General features: G+C 40.0%; 1 protein-coding gene across 1 annotated transcript; it reads right to left on the bottom strand.

Annotated features, from left to right (window-relative positions):
• Positions 1–349: 349 nt before the first annotated feature.
• On the bottom strand, positions 350–19,748 carry fam189b (family with sequence similarity 189 member B). Its single transcript, XM_027148483.2, has 14 exons — positions 18,894–19,748; positions 14,710–14,766; positions 14,514–14,621; positions 14,315–14,431; positions 13,400–13,507; positions 13,073–13,233; positions 8,376–8,475; positions 8,198–8,258; positions 7,813–8,059; positions 6,152–6,483; positions 5,471–5,539; positions 4,363–4,532; positions 3,227–3,361; positions 350–2,903 (listed from the first exon to the last, which is right to left on the bottom strand). Exons 1-14 carry the CDS (start codon positions 19,125–19,127, stop codon positions 2,646–2,648), a joined length of 2,157 nt encoding a protein of 718 aa, XP_027004284.1. The 5' UTR covers positions 19,128–19,748; the 3' UTR covers positions 350–2,645.
• Between the last annotated feature and the right edge of the window lie 919 nt (positions 19,749–20,667).

Here is a 20,667-nt window from a genome sequence, read left to right as displayed (position 1 = left end):
CTTAAGGTTTCTTCCTCATATCGTCACAGGGAATTATTTTCTTGTTACCATCACTTCTGACTTGCTCATTAGGGGTATATTTAACATTTACGATTTATTTCCTCAGTTGATATATAATATGTAAAGCTGCTTTGTGCTAATGTCCACTGTTAAAAATAAATAAGTAAATGGAACTGAATTGAATAGGACTGATTTTTTTTCTGTGAAAAAATTTGTGGGATCCTGCCAACTTCAGAATGAAAAAAGCTGCTCGGACGAAACTTTTCAGTCTAAGAAAGAAGTCCAGTTGATGTGACTCAGCTTCCAGAGGAATGATTTTTGTTTGCTCAGACAGGTGGAGACTTATGGGAATGCTTGGCTCATAGTGAAACTGAAAAAGAAACCCTTTTCACTTTGAAGCAAGATTTGAAGCATGACTTGGTTCTGTTGTCTATGCATTTATTCAGTACATTTTTATACATAATTTGCATCAAAAGTTTATTACGCTTACACACTTGAATCATTTAAGTTAACATATCCCCAGTTTATCGTCCTCATAAGATCAATGGCTAGCTTACAAGAGCCATAAATTTAAATTCTCCTATTAACATTACATCAAAGTGCAAAGCAGGAGGTAGAACTTTAAGCTCATTTTCAAGTTGTTTTCAGTTTTTCAGTGCGAATGAAATATCAGAATAAATTCAAAGTTCAAATTCTTTACAACAAGGAACCAGGAGTTCACTACAATCAGTCCTTGAACTAGTTTTTCAAATATATTCCTAAATTAGAAGACTCCACACTGGCATTTAGCATTTTCCTTAAAATGCTATACATTAAAATTGGTAACATTCCAATACTGCTTTTTTTTTTTTTACCACTTTAGTGACCCTCCTCAATCATGTCCACTCAGAACAAACCTGATTCCTACATTATGGGACCTATATTACATTTCAGGATTTGGTGAGAATGGTTTAGACCCCTTGGAGGTGTGAAGGATGGATGAAAACTGATTAAGTAGAACAACTTTCCCCTGAAGGGTTTGCGATCAAGCTGCTATTCATGATTAAAACAAACGAAAAATAACAATTACTGTTCAATGAAGACGACTTCGTTAGATAATATGAAATCTGCTTTAACACAGTCCAATTGTAGTTCAATATATAGCCAACTATCTAGGTGACATAACTTCATTTTGATTACTATGCTAAGTAGTTCATTAACAAACTAGCATAGTGGCAAGTTTATATGACCATATATGGCCATTTACATAGTGGACAAAAGACAATTACTGTACACAGTTCCAAGAAAATCCCTTTAGCTTCATTATGCTAACACGTGGACACTCATGTAACATAACTTATGTAAAAACAAGTCAAGAGGAAGTCGGAAAAAAGGTGATGAAAACAGTATCGGGATAGAAGTATCATACAAATCCAAATGCGTTCTTTAAACTCATCATAAGCCCAGTTTCATCATTTAACAGACATTTTATTTTACAATAAATGCCCTTTGTTCCTTATTCTAGTTTACTCTGTAGCTAAGCAGTGCATTGAGTGTTATTTATTGCCAGAGCTTCATCTTGTATTAACTTCAGCAGCATTCCTCAATCATGCTGACACATTTTTTTGTGTCAACATAAAACAAGGAAAAATCTTACATGCAAAAAAATAAATAAATAAAAAATATGAGCAAATGCTGCACAGTATCAAATATCAAGATTCCAATTCAAAGAAAAAGATGCAAAGAAAAACACTACTATTACACTGTGTTACTAAGTAAATGAAAAGGCATGCACTTACGCAAAAAGCCAGTGCATTTTATTTGACTTTTGCTCATAAATGGAATGATATATAGATTGGGATTGATGAGGGATTGTATGTAGGAGTGTGTGTGGTTTTGTTTTCTTTATGCTGCACTGTTCGGTATTTTCTAAGGACTGACTGACAGTAGTACATGTCAATGCTCTACATTATGGCATTATCTAGATCGATGGTTCAAAAGAGATGAATTAAATACCAAACCAAAAAAATGTCTCGTATAAGTAAGACATTGCTTCATATCTATATTGAGACTCACAATCTTTCAGCTAGATCCACAAAGGTCCAGAGTTCAGTGCTTTTACCAAAACCAAGAAGAGATACAGTATGTATGCTTTAAAACAGTGCAGATTTTTTTTTCTTTGTGTGTAGTGACTGGAAGCACTGTGGGAGATATGTCACTTCCTCACACTCTCCTTTGACAGTTCCATAGAGTCACAGTGAGGGAGAATGGTGGGTTTGACAGGATGGACAGACAGAAAGGAAGAAGAGGAGGCTGAGAAAGGCAGAACACCAACGTTGTGTTGAGGTACTGGCAGTCATGGGTCTGTAGTCCATATTATATAAAGGGATCGGTGAACAGTTCAGTGGGTTTCCTCAAAAGATTTCTCCCATGTTTTCTTGGGGAAGCTCAGTTTTCGTGACAGGATATCACAGATTTCAATGTTTTCAAAAATGATTTTTCAAAAATGTCTTTTACTTCTTAACTCTACCTGTGTAATCCCATATGATACATTTCCCCCATTCTTAAGTCTTTCTGTTGACTGTTAGAAAACAGTCAAGGTGAGACGATTCTTTTTCTGAATTACCAACAACCTCTACTTTCCTTTAAACAAGCCCCGCCTTTGCTCAGAGGGTGGAGTCCAATTGCAATGCTCCTGATGATGTATGTGTGTGTGGGTGAAGCCGGTGCAATGACACGGCTGACACAGAGCTCAGATCGCCGCAGCTGCGCAGGTGGATACCCTCTGTCCTCGCAGGTTCAGGATCGCTGTGACGGATGACGGGGTAACCCTCGCTGTGAGAATGGTGGTGACCACAGCGATGGTGCTGGGAACGGTGCTGGTATTGCTGACCCCTGCTGGCACCCCAAGAGGCACGCAAAACCTACACACATTTTAATAGAGTCATTTGATTGGGCACAAACATCAATGTGTTTCAAGTCAAATGACCATAAGAAATTCTTTTGAACAGAAAAACAGGACAAATACAATTACAGACACATATACACAAGCAAGGACACAGAAAACCCACAGCACATATGCAGTTTGATTGGACATAAACACGAGCTCACAACAGATTTAATCAAGATGGTCAGATTCACAAATATTTGGCTGTATAGTGTTATTATATTGCCGACTGATATCAAGTGTTAATTAATCAAGTTGATTAAAACATGTTATATATATATATGACTGTAAAGTTCTCACCTGATTGAACGGGAGGTTTCCCTCCCCTCCAACTCTCCTTTTGGGCCTCTGACCACAATTCCCAGCATGCTCAGAGGCTGGTGCTAGATTTCGTTTGGACCTCTGTAGCAAACGCTGCACTAGCACTCTTGTCACCTGCAGTGGAAGAAGATGCATTTCGTTATTTGGAGATATGAGGCATGTCACTGTGCATTACTGATGACTCAGCAGAATTATCAGCAGATGTTCACAGGGGAAATATTTAAGGTTCAAATATCTCTTTTATGCAGAAGCAAAAAATACTTCAAGTAAGTATAGTATAGAACACTACCAACTGTATTTGAAAAGAAATCAGAAAGCAGCATTTGTGCTGGTGGGACAGTGGAATAAAACAGGAAGGCGGCCATTAAAGGAATTCCTTATAATATTTTTGAGAGTCTTCCTAAGTTCTTTGCTTATTTCCTGAGCAAAACAGAAGTGACTAGAGTAACAGACAAAATTGGAATAAAGTGTCCGCAGCAGAAGTAGTGACAATAACAAAAGAAAATAAATGTGACAGTCAAAACAAGGCAATAAGTGACAATAATAATGTAAAGTGACCAGCATGTAATGTCACACATCTCATATTCCAGGTCAATACGTGTGCAAGTTTTAAATACAAGAAACTTGCTGTTGAGCTTTAAATTTAAATACAAATCCCTGGACTATGGCAACGTTAATTCTATGACTGGCACTGTGCAAAATCGCTTGCCAAATGCTGCACATCACGCCCCATTGACCTGCGAGGAGGACGGACATGAACTTGCATCCCAAAGAATCAACTTCAACTATTTCCCTCGACATAGCTGTCACTTAGAGAACTGGTGTGTCCTTAAATAGTATAATAGGATACATGGTTGTATTATTTTGTACATCTATTGCAGTTCATTTGCAGTTTGATCCTGTTGTTTATCAGCACTTAACAAAATAATTAGTGCTGAATGAATCAGTAATGAATACTTAATTAGCTTTAACCCTGGACAAGATGATTAGTCCAACACCAATATAAAAAAGTTCAACACTAATCTAAAGACTACAAACCATCAAAAATACCAATGGATGAATATTGTACATAACCCCCTAACACAATGTTGCTTCGAATACTTTATATAACTGACCTTAAGGTCTCCCAAAGAGCGAGTGCAGCCTTTGTGTATGCGCAGAGAACTAGCCAGAGGCTGTTTAGAGGGGATCTGCTCTGTTGTAGCCTTCAGGCTTCCTTTCCTTGGCAGCATACCAGTGGACACCAGTGGAGGTCGCTGCAGCAGCAGACATGCTGAGGACCGGCCTGCAGCCAAAGAAGCATCCAGAAAAAGAACAGAAGTTTGCTTTCACACAGAGGTAATGTTTTGCCTTAGCCTAATATCATTTGCACTATTTAAATTACTACTATTCTGTACTATTCTTGCACCTGTACATCAGTTGTGTGTGCGCATGTGTTAGCAGCACAATGTATATAATAATGCATATACAGCTTAAATCAAACATCAGAATGGAGAAAAAAAATCATCTCAGTAACTGTAACTGTGCCGTGGTTGGTGACACCAGACAATTTGGTTTCAGAGACCGCTGATCTCTAAAGTTTACATTCCCGTGCACAGTCACTAAAAGGTGAAAGTTAAAGACTTCCCCTGTCCCCATTCTTTACTGACCATTTTCTGCTAAAAGCATTTGCACCATTGTTCAGTTGTTTTCTATAGACTGTTGTGTGTGAAAATCCCAGGAGATCAGCAGCTATAGAAATACTCAAACCAGCCAGTCTGGCACCAACAATCATGCCACGATCAAAATCACAGAGGGTTTTTACCCTATTTTGATGGTGAATATTAACCAAAGCTGAAGGCTTTTATCTGTATGGTTTTGTGCTTTGCAATGCTGCCATGTGATTGGCTGATTACATAATTGTGTTAATGAGTAGGTGTTCCTAATAAAGTGTACAATATGTGTATGTTACAGTTGATCAGGAATATTTCATCCAAGCAGAATATAGTCAAGTTAAAACTTCCATGTGATGCTGACTATCCTGTAGTTTGAAGCTAACGCAATATATATATATATATATATATATATATATTAATACAGGCTACTTCTGCCATATTAAAGCTACTTGTCATAACACACTAATATGGGTAGTGAATATTTTCTCTAGGCAATAATTTTAAACGCCTTTTCTACCCATTGATTTACAAATATTTTGTTTTAATATCTGTAATCATGAATTCTTACCTGTGTCTGATGAGGTACGCGAGCCACCGTCACCGATTCCTTTGCTGCCTACTGAGCCAGGAAAATCACCTGCAAAAAAAAAAAAAAACCATGAAACGGGCTATAAATTAAATTGGGTGATATTATGGACATTTTAAAAATGATAATCAGCATAACACACAGGTCTTTGGACTAGTGGAGGAAACCAGAGAACCTGGAGGAATCCCTAGAAGCATGGCAAGAGCAATGCTGGGGTGGGATTTGAGCACTCAATAATGGAGGTGCAAGGAAAATGGGTTAACCTGGAAGGTTGGAAATTGAAGGGCTCAGTAAAGGGAAATCTACAGTTTGGGGAAGAAGCACGTATGGATGTTATGGTCATGGGTGCACAAACATTTGGGCATATAGTGTAACACGAGTCACATTATCCTATCATAATAAACAATTTAGTGTGTTTAAGTCATGTTTTTTTTTGTTACTTTAGATCTGTATATCAATTATATAAAATAGATATTGATTTGATTGATAAAGATTGAATTTTTGTAAACATTTTCTCTGTTGTGCTGCAATTGGTTCCAAGTTATTCAAGATACGTGCACAGAGTTCAAATAAAATAACCCGACGTGTACATAGATGTTTACTGTTGCTAGTAAACTGTTGTCTGTTTAGACAGCCAGGATAAATAAAGTGGCAATCACACACCTGTATCGGTGGAGGAGCTTAGTCCTGGTTCACTGTGTGACCTCACCAAAGGAAGAAGAGCTTCACTGTCTCTACTGTCCCGGCCACATCGCCGATGGACACAAGGGATTGGGTGGAGACCGGGAGCCATGCTGCACTGGTGATCTCGAGTAACACCTGAGAAGGGCAAAGCTCGTGGATTGGTTGCTTCAGAAGAAGATCCCCGTCTGGATGATGTACATGGACACACCAGGATTTCTGGGACTGAGGAGCGTATGGATGCAGCACCACCTAGCATCTCTATGTGAGAACAACTATAGGCAAGCAGGGCCTGACGTCGCATTACAGGAGACCTAGAGTTGGCAGAGGGGAATTCAGGGAATTCAGTTACCCACAGACATAGTCACAAAGTCTATACACAAATCTGGATGTGGATTTTGATTCCTAATGAGCAAGCTAGTGGCAACAGAGGAGCAAGGAGAAATCTCACTGAGGAAAAAAAAAAGTGAAAACAAATCAAGGATTCCGATTTTTTTTTTTTACTGTTTTTAATTAACAGTTATATTAACAGTAGTAGATTTCCCAAAGTTAAACGATATGTAATATGCTCAGTAGTTTCTGACATTTTTGTTACAAAATAGCAGCTTTTGTTCAGTAGGGATAAGTAAAAATAAGCGTAGTGGCACCATGATTTTATCTCAAAGGGTTCTGCATCAATGCACACATCTTCAGTGTGCATTGTGTGAAGCATACGCATACGTGTGTAGACAAATGCATGAGATGTTAGAAACGATGGGCATTATGGCGATGCTAAAGGTAGTGCCTTATAGCGGTTCAGTTTCAGTTAAAAATGCACCATGAGAAATCCAGAAAATCATGCTACCATTTTCAAATCATGCAGCCCTTCACTTTCACATATTTAACGTTTCTCTTTTGCAAGTGTCGAAACCGGTGTTAAGTTACAACAGTAACTAGTAAGTTACAGCGTTTTCAACTGAAAAAGAAGAAAAGATTCAAGTCCAATATGACTGTAAAGAACACTTTCATTCACAAAGAACACTTTCATTCACATTTTCACTGCAAAGTACACACCCGGTACACACTGATGTCTTGCAGGTTGTTTATGATCTTCTGGTAATGACCTAGTTTCTGTGTCCTGTTTTCCAAGTTACAATCTGCCCATATTGGGTTGCTGATCAGCTGACTAGTGCCTGTATTTTGACCCTGATTTTTCATTACAGTTGCGTCACCCACTGAAAGCCATCCCACTTACTTCTACATTTGTTACCTAATCTACTTATGTACAAACAGTGTGTTTAATGGAAAAACGTATTCCTCAAAACTTCAAAATCACTCGTATTTAAACACAAGCCTCATCGATGTCTCTTCCGGTGCCTGATTGCACTGTCTGCATTAACATCGGATGGGAAATTATCACTGCATAATTCAGTCAGGGTTCTGTTCTGGTGTAATCTGGGTGATTAATATATTTATTTATAGTCAGTATATTAAACTGGTTAAATTGTATCCTCACCTAACACAATCTTTGCAGGTAGGCACCAAGGCAAGGCTCATTACTTTTGGTTGTTATTCCAGGATCTGGGCCGTCTCACAAATACATACAGTAACTGTGATAAAATCAAAATTGGAATGAAAAAATATTATCCCCGGTGCATCCTTACTTAAACGTGGAGGTGGTGTAGGTGCTGGGAGAGGAGCAAGAGTTGGATCGCTCGCCTCTGAAGCAGCAGCGAGCCGTGGGTGTTTGTGGGATGCTGTAGTCAACACCTTCCCCTCCCTCACTGACGCCTCGTGCCCTAGTCCGCACTGCGAACGCCACCTCCAGCACACACGAGTCCTCTGATGGAGAACTGTCGTCTGGAATATCTACAATCTCAGACATCAGCAGGGAGCCACTGTCACCTGACACTGAAGGAGTGACACACAGACAAAAAAGAGAGAAAGAATAAGTGAGAGTGAGAAAGAGAGAGAGAGAGAGAGAGAAAGAGAAAGAGGGAGAGAGAGAGAGAGCAACAGCATAAATGTCGTGAAGATAAAATTACTTACCTTCACCACTGAAACCCACAGAGGTTCCTCTCTCGGCAGAAGCCTCACCAGCATGAGTGGGCTACAGACAGACATTAAGCCATAGACTTAATCTCATGCAACTGCATAAAAAAAGCCAATGGATCACACCATCATTGATCCACTAGATTAAGCTAAATAGTCTCTTGCATTTGTTTACCTGGCTTGGGTCCCTTTGCCCCATCACTGCTTCATACGGAGGAGGACAGTCTGTAGGGTAGAGAGGCACGGGACTCTCCATTGAGCCGTTATACGTGATACTGCAGACACACAGAAACATGAGCAAATTTGTGAAACATTAAGCAGGTTTTAACGTTTTAACCAACACGCCTTCGGACAAATTCGATTCAGTTTTATTTGTATTTAACAATGCACGTTTTCACAAAGCAGCTTTACGGAAATCCTGATATAGCATTAAAGTTATATTTATCCTTTATGAGAAAGCCAGAGGTGACAACAGCAAAGAAAAATTCCCTGAGATATATGAAGAAGAAACCTTGAAACAAAGCAGACTCGAAAGGATAGACGTCGTCATCTGGAAGACACCGGATAGTACAAATATAAATCATTCCACATCTATAACTGTATACTATAAAGTCGAACAGTGCCAAGTGTGCTAAAAGCAACCTGAGTATGACAGTTTGCATCAAACTAAAGTTCAACTGTTCAACCTGCACACTTTGTGCTCAAAGTTAGGGATTTTGTAGAATCAGAGTCAGGTGTATGATTAATCATTTATACCAAGCAGGTGCTAATGATCATTAAGTTCATTGAACCAGTTGTGTAGGAGGCTTAAAATTGCACTGCTACTGAGGTGAGGATATGGAAGACAGTTTCATGTCACAGGTCATAGACTGGGTACAGATAAGACTGAGCACAGCAGCAAGACAAAAGGTAGTTGTACTGCATCAGCAAGGTCTCTCCCAGACAAGTTGAAAAAGATTAAAAAAAAAAAAAAAGACTGGGGTTTTAAGCTATTTTGAACAAGCACCAAGAAACTGCAATGTTGAGGAATGTAGGCACAGCGGTCGGCCAAGGTAGTCTGATTCAGCAGATGAAAGACATCATGCTTACTTCCCTTTGACATAGAAAGTTGTCCGGCAGTGCCAACACCAAAAAACCGAAAGAAACCAGTTGGACCCAGATACACACATCTACTGTCCGGAGAAGAGGCCAGAACTGGAATGGAAAAATTGCGACCAAAAAGCTGTACCTCCGACATGGACACAAGGCTAAGCGACTCAACGATGGATGTAAACATAGGATCCAGGCTGCTGAAAAACTGGCAGCCAGTGCTCTGGACTGATGAGTCCAAATTTTAAATATTTGGCTGTACCAGGAGGCAGGTTGTTTGCCAAGGGCCTGGTAGCGGTACAATAATTGTGTCTGCATGCAAGAGTGAAACATGGTGGAGGTTCCTTGCAAGTTTGTGGCTGCATTTCTCCAAATGGAGTTGGGGTTTTGGTCAGGATTAATGGTGTCCTCGATCCTTGGGGATCGTGTAATACCATCAGGGAGGAGTCTGAGGAGCCCCAAATTCATTCTGCAGCAGGACAACGACCCCAAACATACAGCCAATGTCATTAAGAGCTAAGAACAAATAAGGGTCCTAGAAGGGAGGTTTTGACCTCCACATAGCCCTGATTTCAACATCATAGAGTCTGTCTGGGATTACATGACGAGACAAGGATTTGAGGCAGCCTACATCCACAGAGGATCTGTGGTTAGTTCTCCAAGATGTTTTAAACAACCAACCTAAGTTCCTTTAAAAACTGTGTGCAAGTGTAGCTAGAAAAAGGGTGCTCACATCAAATACTGACATGATTTAAATGTCTCTTCTGTTCATTTAGTTTCCTTTTGTTAATTGATAAAAATAAACTATAAAATAAAACTTTTGCTAAATATAAATATATTTTTGTTTGTATAGTAACCATAAATCCTTAGAAATGGACGATTCTCCGCAGACTTACTGTATGCGGACTTTAAACCTATTAGATTAGATTTAACTTTATTTTTCTATTTTATTTAGCACAGTGGCTAGTTTAACAAAAAAAACAGAAATCTGAACACACTATTCCATCACATTTCAGTAGTGAGGACTTTATGAGATTCTTCACTGATAAAATCGAAAGTATCAGAAATAAAATAGGTGACACTCAACATATGGGAGCAACCAGTGAAACAATCTCACCTAAGGCTTTACAGAGCTTTACAAGTACAGGACAGGAAGAGTTAGATAAACTTATTACTACAGCTAAATCAACAACATGTTCACTAGACCCCATCCCAACTAAACTACTGAAAGAAGTGTTACATAAAGCTGGTGAGCCTCTTCTTAATATCATTAACTCCTCGTTATCTTTAGGTTACGTCCCGAAGTCTTTTAAGTTGGCAGTTATTAGGCCACTCATCAAAAAACCTAACACAGATCCTAATAAACTATCAAATTACAGACCTATCTCACACCTTCCGTTTATGTCTAAAATACTTGAAAAGGTTGTGTCTGTTCAACTGAGCTCCTTCTTACAGGAGAGCAACATCCTTGAAGAGTTTCAGTCAGGTTTCAGGCCCCATCATAGCACAGAAACTGCACTTGTTAAAGTTACAAACGACTTGTTCTTAGCTTCGGACCAAGACTGTATGTCACTATTAGTTCTACTTGACCTTAGTGCTGCATTTGACACTATAGACCACAACATTCTTCTAGATCGCTTACAAAATTACACAGGTATTCATGGACAGGCTTTAAGCTGGTTTAGATCCTACCTGTCAGAGCGATACCATTTTGTAGAATTAAATGGTGAATCCTCCAGTTTATTACCAGTTAATTATGGGGTCCCTCAAGGATCAGTTCTCGGACCTCTGCTTTTCTCTATATACATGCTTCCATTAGGGAACATTATTAGAAGACATGGGATTAGTTTCCATTGTTATGCTGATTACACAAAGTTATATATCTCATCAAAACCAGATGAAATAGCCACAGTGTCCAAATTAACTCAGTGCCTTAGAGAGATAAAAGACTGGATGAGCTGCAACTTTCTATTGTTAAACTCCGATAAGACAGAAATACTACTCATAGGTCCAAAAACCAGTGCACAGAAACTCTCACAACTAGTAGCTTGACAATGAAAGACCTCGGTGTTATATAAGACAGTAACTTGTCTTTTAAAAATCATATCGCCCATACTACCAAAACAGCCTTCTTCCACCTTAGAAATATTGCCAAGCTGAGAAACATCCTGTCTGTATCTGATGCTGAGAAGCTAGTTCATGCATTCATGACCTCTAGACTGGACTATTGTAATGCGTTACTAGGTGGTTGTCCCACATCATTAATAAATAGGCTACAGTTAGTACAAAATGCAGCTGCCAGAGTTCTCACTAGGACAAGAAAGTATGACCATATAACCCCAATTTTATCATCTCTACACTGGCTACCTGTTAAGTATAGAATTGACTACAAACTGCTGCTACTTACGTACAAGGCTCTTAATGGTTTAGCTCCCATGTATCTAACTAGTCTTCTAACACGTTACAATCCTTCACGCTCTCTGAGATCACAAAACTCAGGACTTTTGGTAGTTCCCAGAATATCTAAGTCTACTAAAGGTGGTAGAGCGTTTTCATATTTAGCTCCCAAACTTTGGAATTGTCTTCTTGATAGTGTTCGGGGCTCAGAAACACTTTCCCAGTTTAAATGTAGATTAAAAACTCATCTCTTTAGTCAGGCGTACACATAATACATCCCATAATATCATGCACCAGTACATCAGACCAGCACATTTTTATGAACAGCAGATATGTTAATCCCTCTCCACTGCTTCTCTCTTTGTACCCATCCCGAGGCATCCAGACATTGTACCAGCTCCCAACGTACTCTGTGGGACGAAGCCTTTGGACGTCCACTGAGCCGAGGCCGACTCTAAGAATCCTGAGACATCTCCAGTTAGACTCTGTGATACTAAGGAGATCCGAAGTCCATGATCTTTACACCAATACAACATTTAACTGACTGTATATTACAATCACACCCTCAGTGTCACCCATATGACGATGGGTTCCCCCTTGAGTCCGGTTCCTCTCAAGGTTTCTTTCTTTACCAATTTAAGGGTTTTTCCTTGCCACTGCTGCCTGAGTCACCTCAGACTTGCTCATAGGGGAATAAATACATACACATTGTGAACTATATACATCTAATAATAACCCAGAATTTTTATTCTGTAAATTCTTATTTCTTTTATTATTCGTTATTTCCTTTATCATTAATTATGTCTACCTTCTGCTCTATGTTTATGTTCTGTAAAGCTCCTTTGAGACAATGTCTATTGTAAAAAGCGCTATACAAATAAACTTGAATTGAATTGAATTGAATATTACACATGTACAAGTACAAGGCAACGTAATGCTAAGGCTAATAATAAATGGATTTGAAACTATGAGTTGTTAAAAAAATGCACAATCCATGATATCGGGCAAAGAGACGTTGATTTTAACAAATATGGGCGGAGTCTAAGGTTTCAGTCCTTTGTAACAGTCAGTAGGTTTTCCATCATTAACTTCACGTTCTTTTCACAGAAGAGAAAAAGGGAAATTGATGAAGGTACGGCTATACTATATTATACTAGTATAGTATATGATGACTGTTTTGAGACTGTGGCAGGAGATTTATCTGAAAATGAAGAGGACATTCAGAACTCTACACAAACCTTAACCGGAGATCAGGATCGAGTCTATCAGCAATTATTTTATAATTATTTGTCACAACAAATTATATTGCTAAATACCCCATGTCACACTGAGAATAAAAAAACTAATTAATGTGTGATAAGTGCAGTGTGTGTATGTGTTTCTTACCTCTGAGCATCCGTTTCAGAACTGCAGGTGTATTCGGGAGGGTAGTAAGGAGGTGGAGGGATGGGTGGGACAAATTCTTCAAAGTCCATCATATTAGTGAGAAAGGCATCCTGAGGAGTGGTGCATTCTGGGTTAACTGAACGTGTTCGGTGAGGTGCCAACTACGGAGACACATAGGAGGCGAGGGAACAAGGAAATCTCAAGGAAATCAATCTTGTGAAAATGTTGTCTATGATAAGAGCACAAAGACATTTTAGCATTCATCATAATATGCACTTATGTGTGGGTTGTAGCAAAATATCTATGTAAATAGTGCCTGATACTCACCAGATGAAGCAAGTCCAGAGAAAAAATATGGATGCTACAAGTGACTGTTGACAAAGTGCATATGATGGTAGAAAGGATGCTAAGTCCACAGGCACTAAACAGCAGGTCCTAAACACACACACACACACACACACACACACACACGCAGAAAATTGATTAAATTGTATAATGCCGGTTCGTCAATAGGGGCAGGTGCAAAAGAGTCATTTAACAAATGGTAATCTTAATTAATATTAAATGATCATAAAATCATCTGGTCCAATGATGTTCTATTGATTTACAGTATTCTAGATATTGCGCAGTCACAGGCTGGCATGCTATCAGCCCCTTTTAGATCCACGGGGTGATTATTGCATCTAACTGTATTGCATCTAAATGGAAACTGCAGCAAGAGCTAACAAATGCCCACTATACATCTAATACATTTAATACATTCATGCCAAAAAAGGCAAAGTTTAAGTGCAGTCACTTAATACACAGGAAAACAACTCAAAACATATTATTACTTGTTTATGTTTTTTAAATCTCTCTATTTCATGCTCGTGCATAATTAGAATTCGGCATCATCTCTTCTTCAGGACCTACTGAGGCTGGTTGTGCAGGTTCTGAACACTTCCTTTACCCATAGAAAGTTTAACTGATCAAAACGTGATGTTGATTGTATAACACCCTCTGGGCCTGCTAGCTGGCCTTGTGTGATGTAATCTAATCAGTCAATAAATCTGGAGCATTTCCTGAGTGCATAATGGTACTGTAGATAATTACAGTGTGACTGGTAGAAATCTCCTGAGAAATATAAACTGACCCCACCCACTCCCTCTAGCATAAACTGCTTCTAGATTTTCATACAAGTCGAACCAATGTACCAATGTATCTGTAGCAATCTAACAACTGTACAAATGTAAATGAAAATACCTTGAGCTGGTGCCGTACTGAATGGCAGTTGGCATGCAGGTAGAGCACTAAAGTCTCATCTTCTATCAAAGAGCATGTCTGTTTCGGGCCACAGCATACACAGAGACCATGCTCCACCTGCAATTTGCAAAAAGGTGAGAGAAGTGAGTGTAGGGGAGAGAATATAAGTGAAGAAATAGGGGAAAGGAAGATCTCTTACCTGGCAGGTGAGGTACGATTTGACCATCTGTGCATTCTGACAGGACAGCATGGAGCCAGCCAGGCTGAGAATCACACACACGGCAGACAGCAGCATGAACAGTGATACCTGCACAAAACACATTTGTTACTTATTCCCTCTTAACACATGCCAACAAGCACACAGATTGTCCTCATACAATGACACTGAAACATACCACTAGTGTGAAGGGTCTCCTCCAAGATATCACTCCTACTATTCCAGAAGCCACGACCTGCAGTAAAATGCGGAGATTGATGTCACCGTCAAGAGAAACTGGAAATGGTTTTACTTCCTCACTATCAAATAAAGTCACATGACAAATTATTTGTCCCCACCTGATTTCCTCTATTTTTGTATATTTGTACCTTTATGTTGTTTCAGATCCTTGTACAAGACAGTCACAAATCACAAAACCGTCTGTCAAAAAATAATTGCCCTTCCAAATCAATCAGCTAAACTGCCCCCTTAACAACTGGTTTTGACGACGACAACTGCAAACAGATGTGTCCAATAACTGAACATCTGTCTTTCACATCACTTTGGAAGAATTTTATCCCACTCCTTTCTGCGGAATTTCTTTCACACTTTGACTGGACCGTTCCTAAATTTCTTTCTTCTGAGCTACACAGAATTGGAGATGTTTTGGATCATTGTCTTGCTGCAGAACCCAATTGAACTTCAAATCATAGTCTGATGACTGGATGATTGGTTCTCCTTCAGGATTTTCTGGTAGGAAGTAGAATTCATGTTTCAAGCAACAAAACATCCAGATACCAACACACTACCCCCACCATGTTTGACTATCTGGACTGTAAGTCCTATGCCTTCCAAAGAGTTTCACTTTCAACTCACCAGTCCACAGAAAATTATCTCAAAAGGCTTGAGAGAGCAAGAGACTTGGGGCAAGTCGTGGCCTAATGGTTAGCGAGTCTGACTTGTAATCTTAAGGTTGTGGGTTCGAGTCTCGGGCCGGCCACGACTGAGGTGCCCTTGAGCAAGGCACTGAAACCCCCAACTGCTCCCCGGGTGCCGAAGCATAAATGGCCGCCCACTGCTCTGGGTGTGTGCACTTTGGATGGGTTAAATGCAGAGAACATATTCTGAGTATGGGTCACCATACTTAGCTGTATGTCACGACACTTATGAGTACCATTTTTGCCCAGTCTCTTTTTAATGGCGGAGTCCTGGATGCTGGCCTTATCTGGGCCGAGCAAAGTCTACAGCCCTTTAGATGTTCCTCTGAGTTATTTTGTGACTTCAGTCACCAGTGCACTCTTTGAGGAATTTTAAGTAGGCCACTTCTAGGAAGATTGACCAAGTTTTCTCCATTTGGAGATAGAAAATCTCTCACTGTGGGTCGTGCAAATCCCAAAGCCATAGAAATGTTTTTGTAACCCTTTCTATGCTGATATATTTAAATAGCTTTCTTATACTTGCTTTCTTATACTACAACCCCTGGCGGGGTATGGAATCACCCCTCTCAGAAGATGTTCATTCAAATGTTTAATTGTGTAAAACAAAAAGTACATGTATGCCACAAAACAATTTTCACTCAACAATCCAAACTTCTGGCTGTATAAAACACTTTAAACAAAACAAAACAAAGATAACTATAGTCAATTACAACTGTTTTTACAGATCAAACCGAGGAAAAAAATATGGAATCACACAAATCTGAGGAAAATTATATGGAATCGCCAAATAAAAACACTACTAGTACTTTGTTGCACCACCTCTGGCTTTTATAACAGCTTGAATTCTCTGAGGCATCGATTTAACTAATGACAAACAGTATACTTCATCAATCTGTCTCCAGCTTTGTCTTATTGCAGTTGCCAGATCAGCTTTGCAGGTTGGAGCCTTGTCGTGGACCATTTTCTTTCATTTCCACCACAGATATTCGATTGGATTGAGATCTGGACTATTTGCAGGCCATGCCATTGACATTATATGTCTTTCTTGTAGGAATGCTTTCACAGATTTTGCCCTATGGCACGATGCATTATCATCCTGAAAAATGATGCTACCATCACCAAACATCCTTTCAATCGATGGAATAAGAAAAGTGTCCAAAATCTCAACGTAAACTTGTGCATTTATAGAATATGTAATGACTGTCATCTCTCCCATACCTTTACCTGACATACAACCCCTTTTTTTTCTTCAGGCAGTTGTCTTTATAAATTTCATTGGAACAGCACCAAACAAGGGGGCGGGGCTCGGTGGCTTAGTGGTTAGCACGTTCGTCTCACACCTCCAGGGTCGGGGTTCGATTCCCGCCTCCACCTTGTGTGTGTGGAGTTTGCATGTTCTCCCCGTGCCTCGGGGGTTTCCTCCGGGTACTCCGGTTTCCTCCCCCAGTCCAAAGACATGCATGGTAGGTTGATTGGCATCTCTGGAAAAATTGTCCATAGTGTGTGTGTGTGTGTGTGTGTGTGTGTGTGTGTGTGTGTGTGTGTGTGTGTGTGCGCCCCCTGCAATGGGTTGGCACTTCGTCCAGGGTGTATCCTGCCTTGACGCCTGATATAGGCACAGGCTCCCCGAGAAGTTTGGATAAGCGGTAGAAAATGAGTGAGTGAGAGCACCAAACAAAAAGTTCCAGCATCATCACCCTGCCCAATACAGATTCGTGATTCATCACTGAATATAACTCTCATCCAGTCATCCACAATCCAAGATTGTCTTTCTTTAGCCCACTGAAACCTTGTTTTTTTCTGTTTAGATGTTAATGGTGGTTTTTATTTGGCTTTTCTGTATGTAAATCCCATTTCTTACAGTCCGGTCACAGACATTGACTCCACTTTCTGCCCATTTGTTCCTCATTTGTTTTGTTGTGCATTTTCTGTTTTCAAGGCATATTGCTTTAAGTTTTCTGTCTTGGCTCTTTGATGTCTTTCTTGGTCTACCAGTACGCTTCCCTTTTACAACCTTTCCATTTGATTTGTACCCGGTCCAGATTTTAGACACAGCTGACAGGGAACAACCGACATCTTTTGCAACATTCCGTGAAGATTTACCTTCTTCGAGAAGTTTGATAATCCTCTCCTTTGTTTCAACTGACATCTCTCGTGTTAGAGCCATGAATTATATCAATCATCTTGGTTCAACACATCACTAATGTGTGCAAGCACTCTTTTTAACTGCAGACTAATCAGCAGTTGTAATCAGATACAGGTGTTTGTTTTAGAAATGCAAAGTGCATGGTGATTCCATATACTTTTCCTCAGATTTGTGTGATTCCATTTTTTCCCCCTCTGTTTGATCTGTAAAAACAGTTGTAATTGACTATAGTTATCTTTGTTTTGTTTTGTTTATTTTTAATTGTTTTATACAGCCAGAAGTTTGGATTGTTGAGTGAAAATTGTTTTGTGGCATATATGTACTTGTTTTATTTTCTACACGATTAAACATTTGAATGAACATCTTCTGAGAGGGGTGATTCCATACTTTTTGCCAGGGGTTGTATGATGTTTTGATTCCGTGTGGCTAGTAGCAATCAAACCTGGCTGTGTCTCTAACTATTTATTACATTTGCTTAATTGGGCACTTAGGTATCTAAGGGGCAATTACCTTTTCAGGCCCAGTTGGTGTTGGATAACATACCCTTCAGTAAATTAAATAAGTTTTTTGTGGGCAAAAATGCTTGATTTTTCTGTATGTTTGTGTGTGTGTGTGTGTGTGTGTGTGTGTGTGTGTGTGTGTGTGTGTGTGTGTGTGTGTAAAGCTTGTTAATTTGGCCAAAATTACAGGCACCTGATTCCTGTTTTGAAGTGAAGACACAATTGTACTTTCTATGATAGATGTACTCATGTTCGACACACGTGAATCAGTGAGGCATTTGGCTGAAAGTCACTGGAAACGTCTTGGCATCTGAGGAAACTTTGAAAACTTGCCAGTGCCTTTGAATATTGTATTTATCTAATGATTGTAATAATGTCTTATTGTAATAATGTTTTCTATGTTCCTTATGTGGAGTTTCTGTGGGTGCATGTACTGTGGGGGTTTCATTAGGGTTCAGTTTTTTCTCCCATGCTGGTAGGTTTGCATGAGTTTGAATTAGTGTGTGTTTGTGTGTGAAAAATAAATAAATAAAATAATAATAATAATAATAATAATAATAATAATAATAAGAAGAAGAAGAAGAAGAAGAAGAAGAAGACACTCTGTATATATATATATATATATATATATATATATATATATATATATATATATATATATATATAAAAATAATAAATATATAATAAAAAATAAATATATTATTTACTTAGACACACACACACACAGAGAGAGAGGGAGGGAGAGAGAGAGAGAGAGAGAGAGAGAGAGAGAGAGAGAGAGAGAGAGAGAGAGACTTACGAAGAAACCAGCCCAGAAAGGACAGGACTGTCGCACCCGGGCAGAGGCGCTGAACGCCAGGCTGGTGAAGCTGAACGCGAGCACCATGGCGCCGAGCGCGAGGTGACACAGGCCCAGGTAGAGCAGCACGCGCGCACTCGCCCTCGCCCTGCCGGAAGTACCTCTGCGGCTCCCCGAAAAGGCGCGCGAGCCAGAAAGCGATGCCGCGCTGCTGGAGTCGGAGGGTGACGGCATTTTATTTCACAGTACTTTCATCGAAAATCGGCGAAACGTCCAAATGACTTTGGCGATTTCTGGAGGCGGCTTCACGGCTGGGGAAACTGTATCAGGTCGCCTAATATGAGCTGTTCATAAACGTGTAATATTTAACCCTGCATATGCGACAACACATCCTACTCTCTCTCTCTCTCTCTCTCTCTCTCTCTCTCTCTCTCTCTCTCTCTCTCTCTCTGTCTATGTGTTGTTGTTTTTTTGTTTTTGTTTTTTTTCTTATCAGAGTTCTGTAAGTGTTTGCTGTATCCCCATCACCGCAACGCTCGCGCTGGATCCCTTCGTCTCGCGCGCTCCTGCATCCTTCTGCATCCTTCCGTGTGCCATTGCAGTACCGGAGCTTTCAGCAGGCCGCGGTGGTAGTACAGCTGCTCCTCCCTGTCTGGATAAGATCACAATCCGTCCTCCTACAAGCCAGTATCGCGTTCTTCTCGGTATCAAAACCCCCCCATTAAATAAAACAAACAAACAAACAAACAGATGCCATCGGGTCTTTACTCACTATGAACGCGCACTCGAACAGCTGCTACATCTCATAAGAATTTTCATTTTGCGTTTTGTGTTTTCGTTCCCGCAGTCACGCAGTCCCGCAGACTCCCGGGTCCGTGTCCGGATGCCGGACGTGAGAAGAAGCTGCGCGCTACGTCATCGCCGCCATACGGACTCATCCGTCTGCACGCTCGTGTTATAGGCTAATCACCTGCTAATTCGTACCAATCCGTTCTTTCTAAAATGAACCCTTCCACCCAGACGTTACATTTGGCAAATAAAACTTTCTTAGGTCTGCTTAATGGACGCCCCCGAACAACAGCCCTGATGGGCGCGTCATAGCGCACGCGAGAACTCGTGTGATTTGCTCAATGCGGCACTCGCCTCACTTAGGTGCTGATTCTGCACGACGGCGGTTGCTTAGCGACGCGCTACTGGTCGGCAGCCAATGGGGACACAGTAAATGCTGGGCATGCACATCCGTGATGCATTGCGCGATTAATACAAGCCAAGTGGCGTGATAGGCCAGCCAAATAAATGCATTTACTACAGCCTGTGCACATTTACTACTATAGGCAAAAAAAAAAAAAAAAAAAAAAAAAGATATAATAGCTGATAATTACTTTTGTTTTATCGTTTTAGAAACAGATTTGCATTGTGTTACATTACATTTAACATGTTTTTGTCAGGCTTTCCATTTATACATATATACAGTACCTGTGCGTCTACCCCAAACTGTTGCCAAAATCTTTAAGCAAGCACACAATTGTATATGATGCCTTTTTCCTGTTTCAGCATGACCTGTCTCCTCTGCACAAAGCAAGGTCATGGAAGCATGATTTCCGGAGATGGTGTGGAAGAACTCGAGTGGTCTGCACAGAGACCTAAGCCTGACCTCACTGAACCTGCTGACCACCTGACTAATGCTTGCCTAATGAATGGGCAAATCGCCACAGTCAAAATCTAGTGGAAAGCATCACTCATAAGTTATTAAAATAGCTAAAGGGAACTAAAT

The sequence above is a fragment of the Tachysurus fulvidraco genome, chromosome 3, assembly GCF_022655615.1.
Source record: "Tachysurus fulvidraco isolate hzauxx_2018 chromosome 3, HZAU_PFXX_2.0, whole genome shotgun sequence".
In the NCBI taxonomy this organism is placed as follows: domain Eukaryota; kingdom Metazoa; phylum Chordata; class Actinopteri; order Siluriformes; family Bagridae; genus Tachysurus; species Tachysurus fulvidraco.
This window is presented reverse-complemented; position numbering and strand designations above follow the sequence as displayed.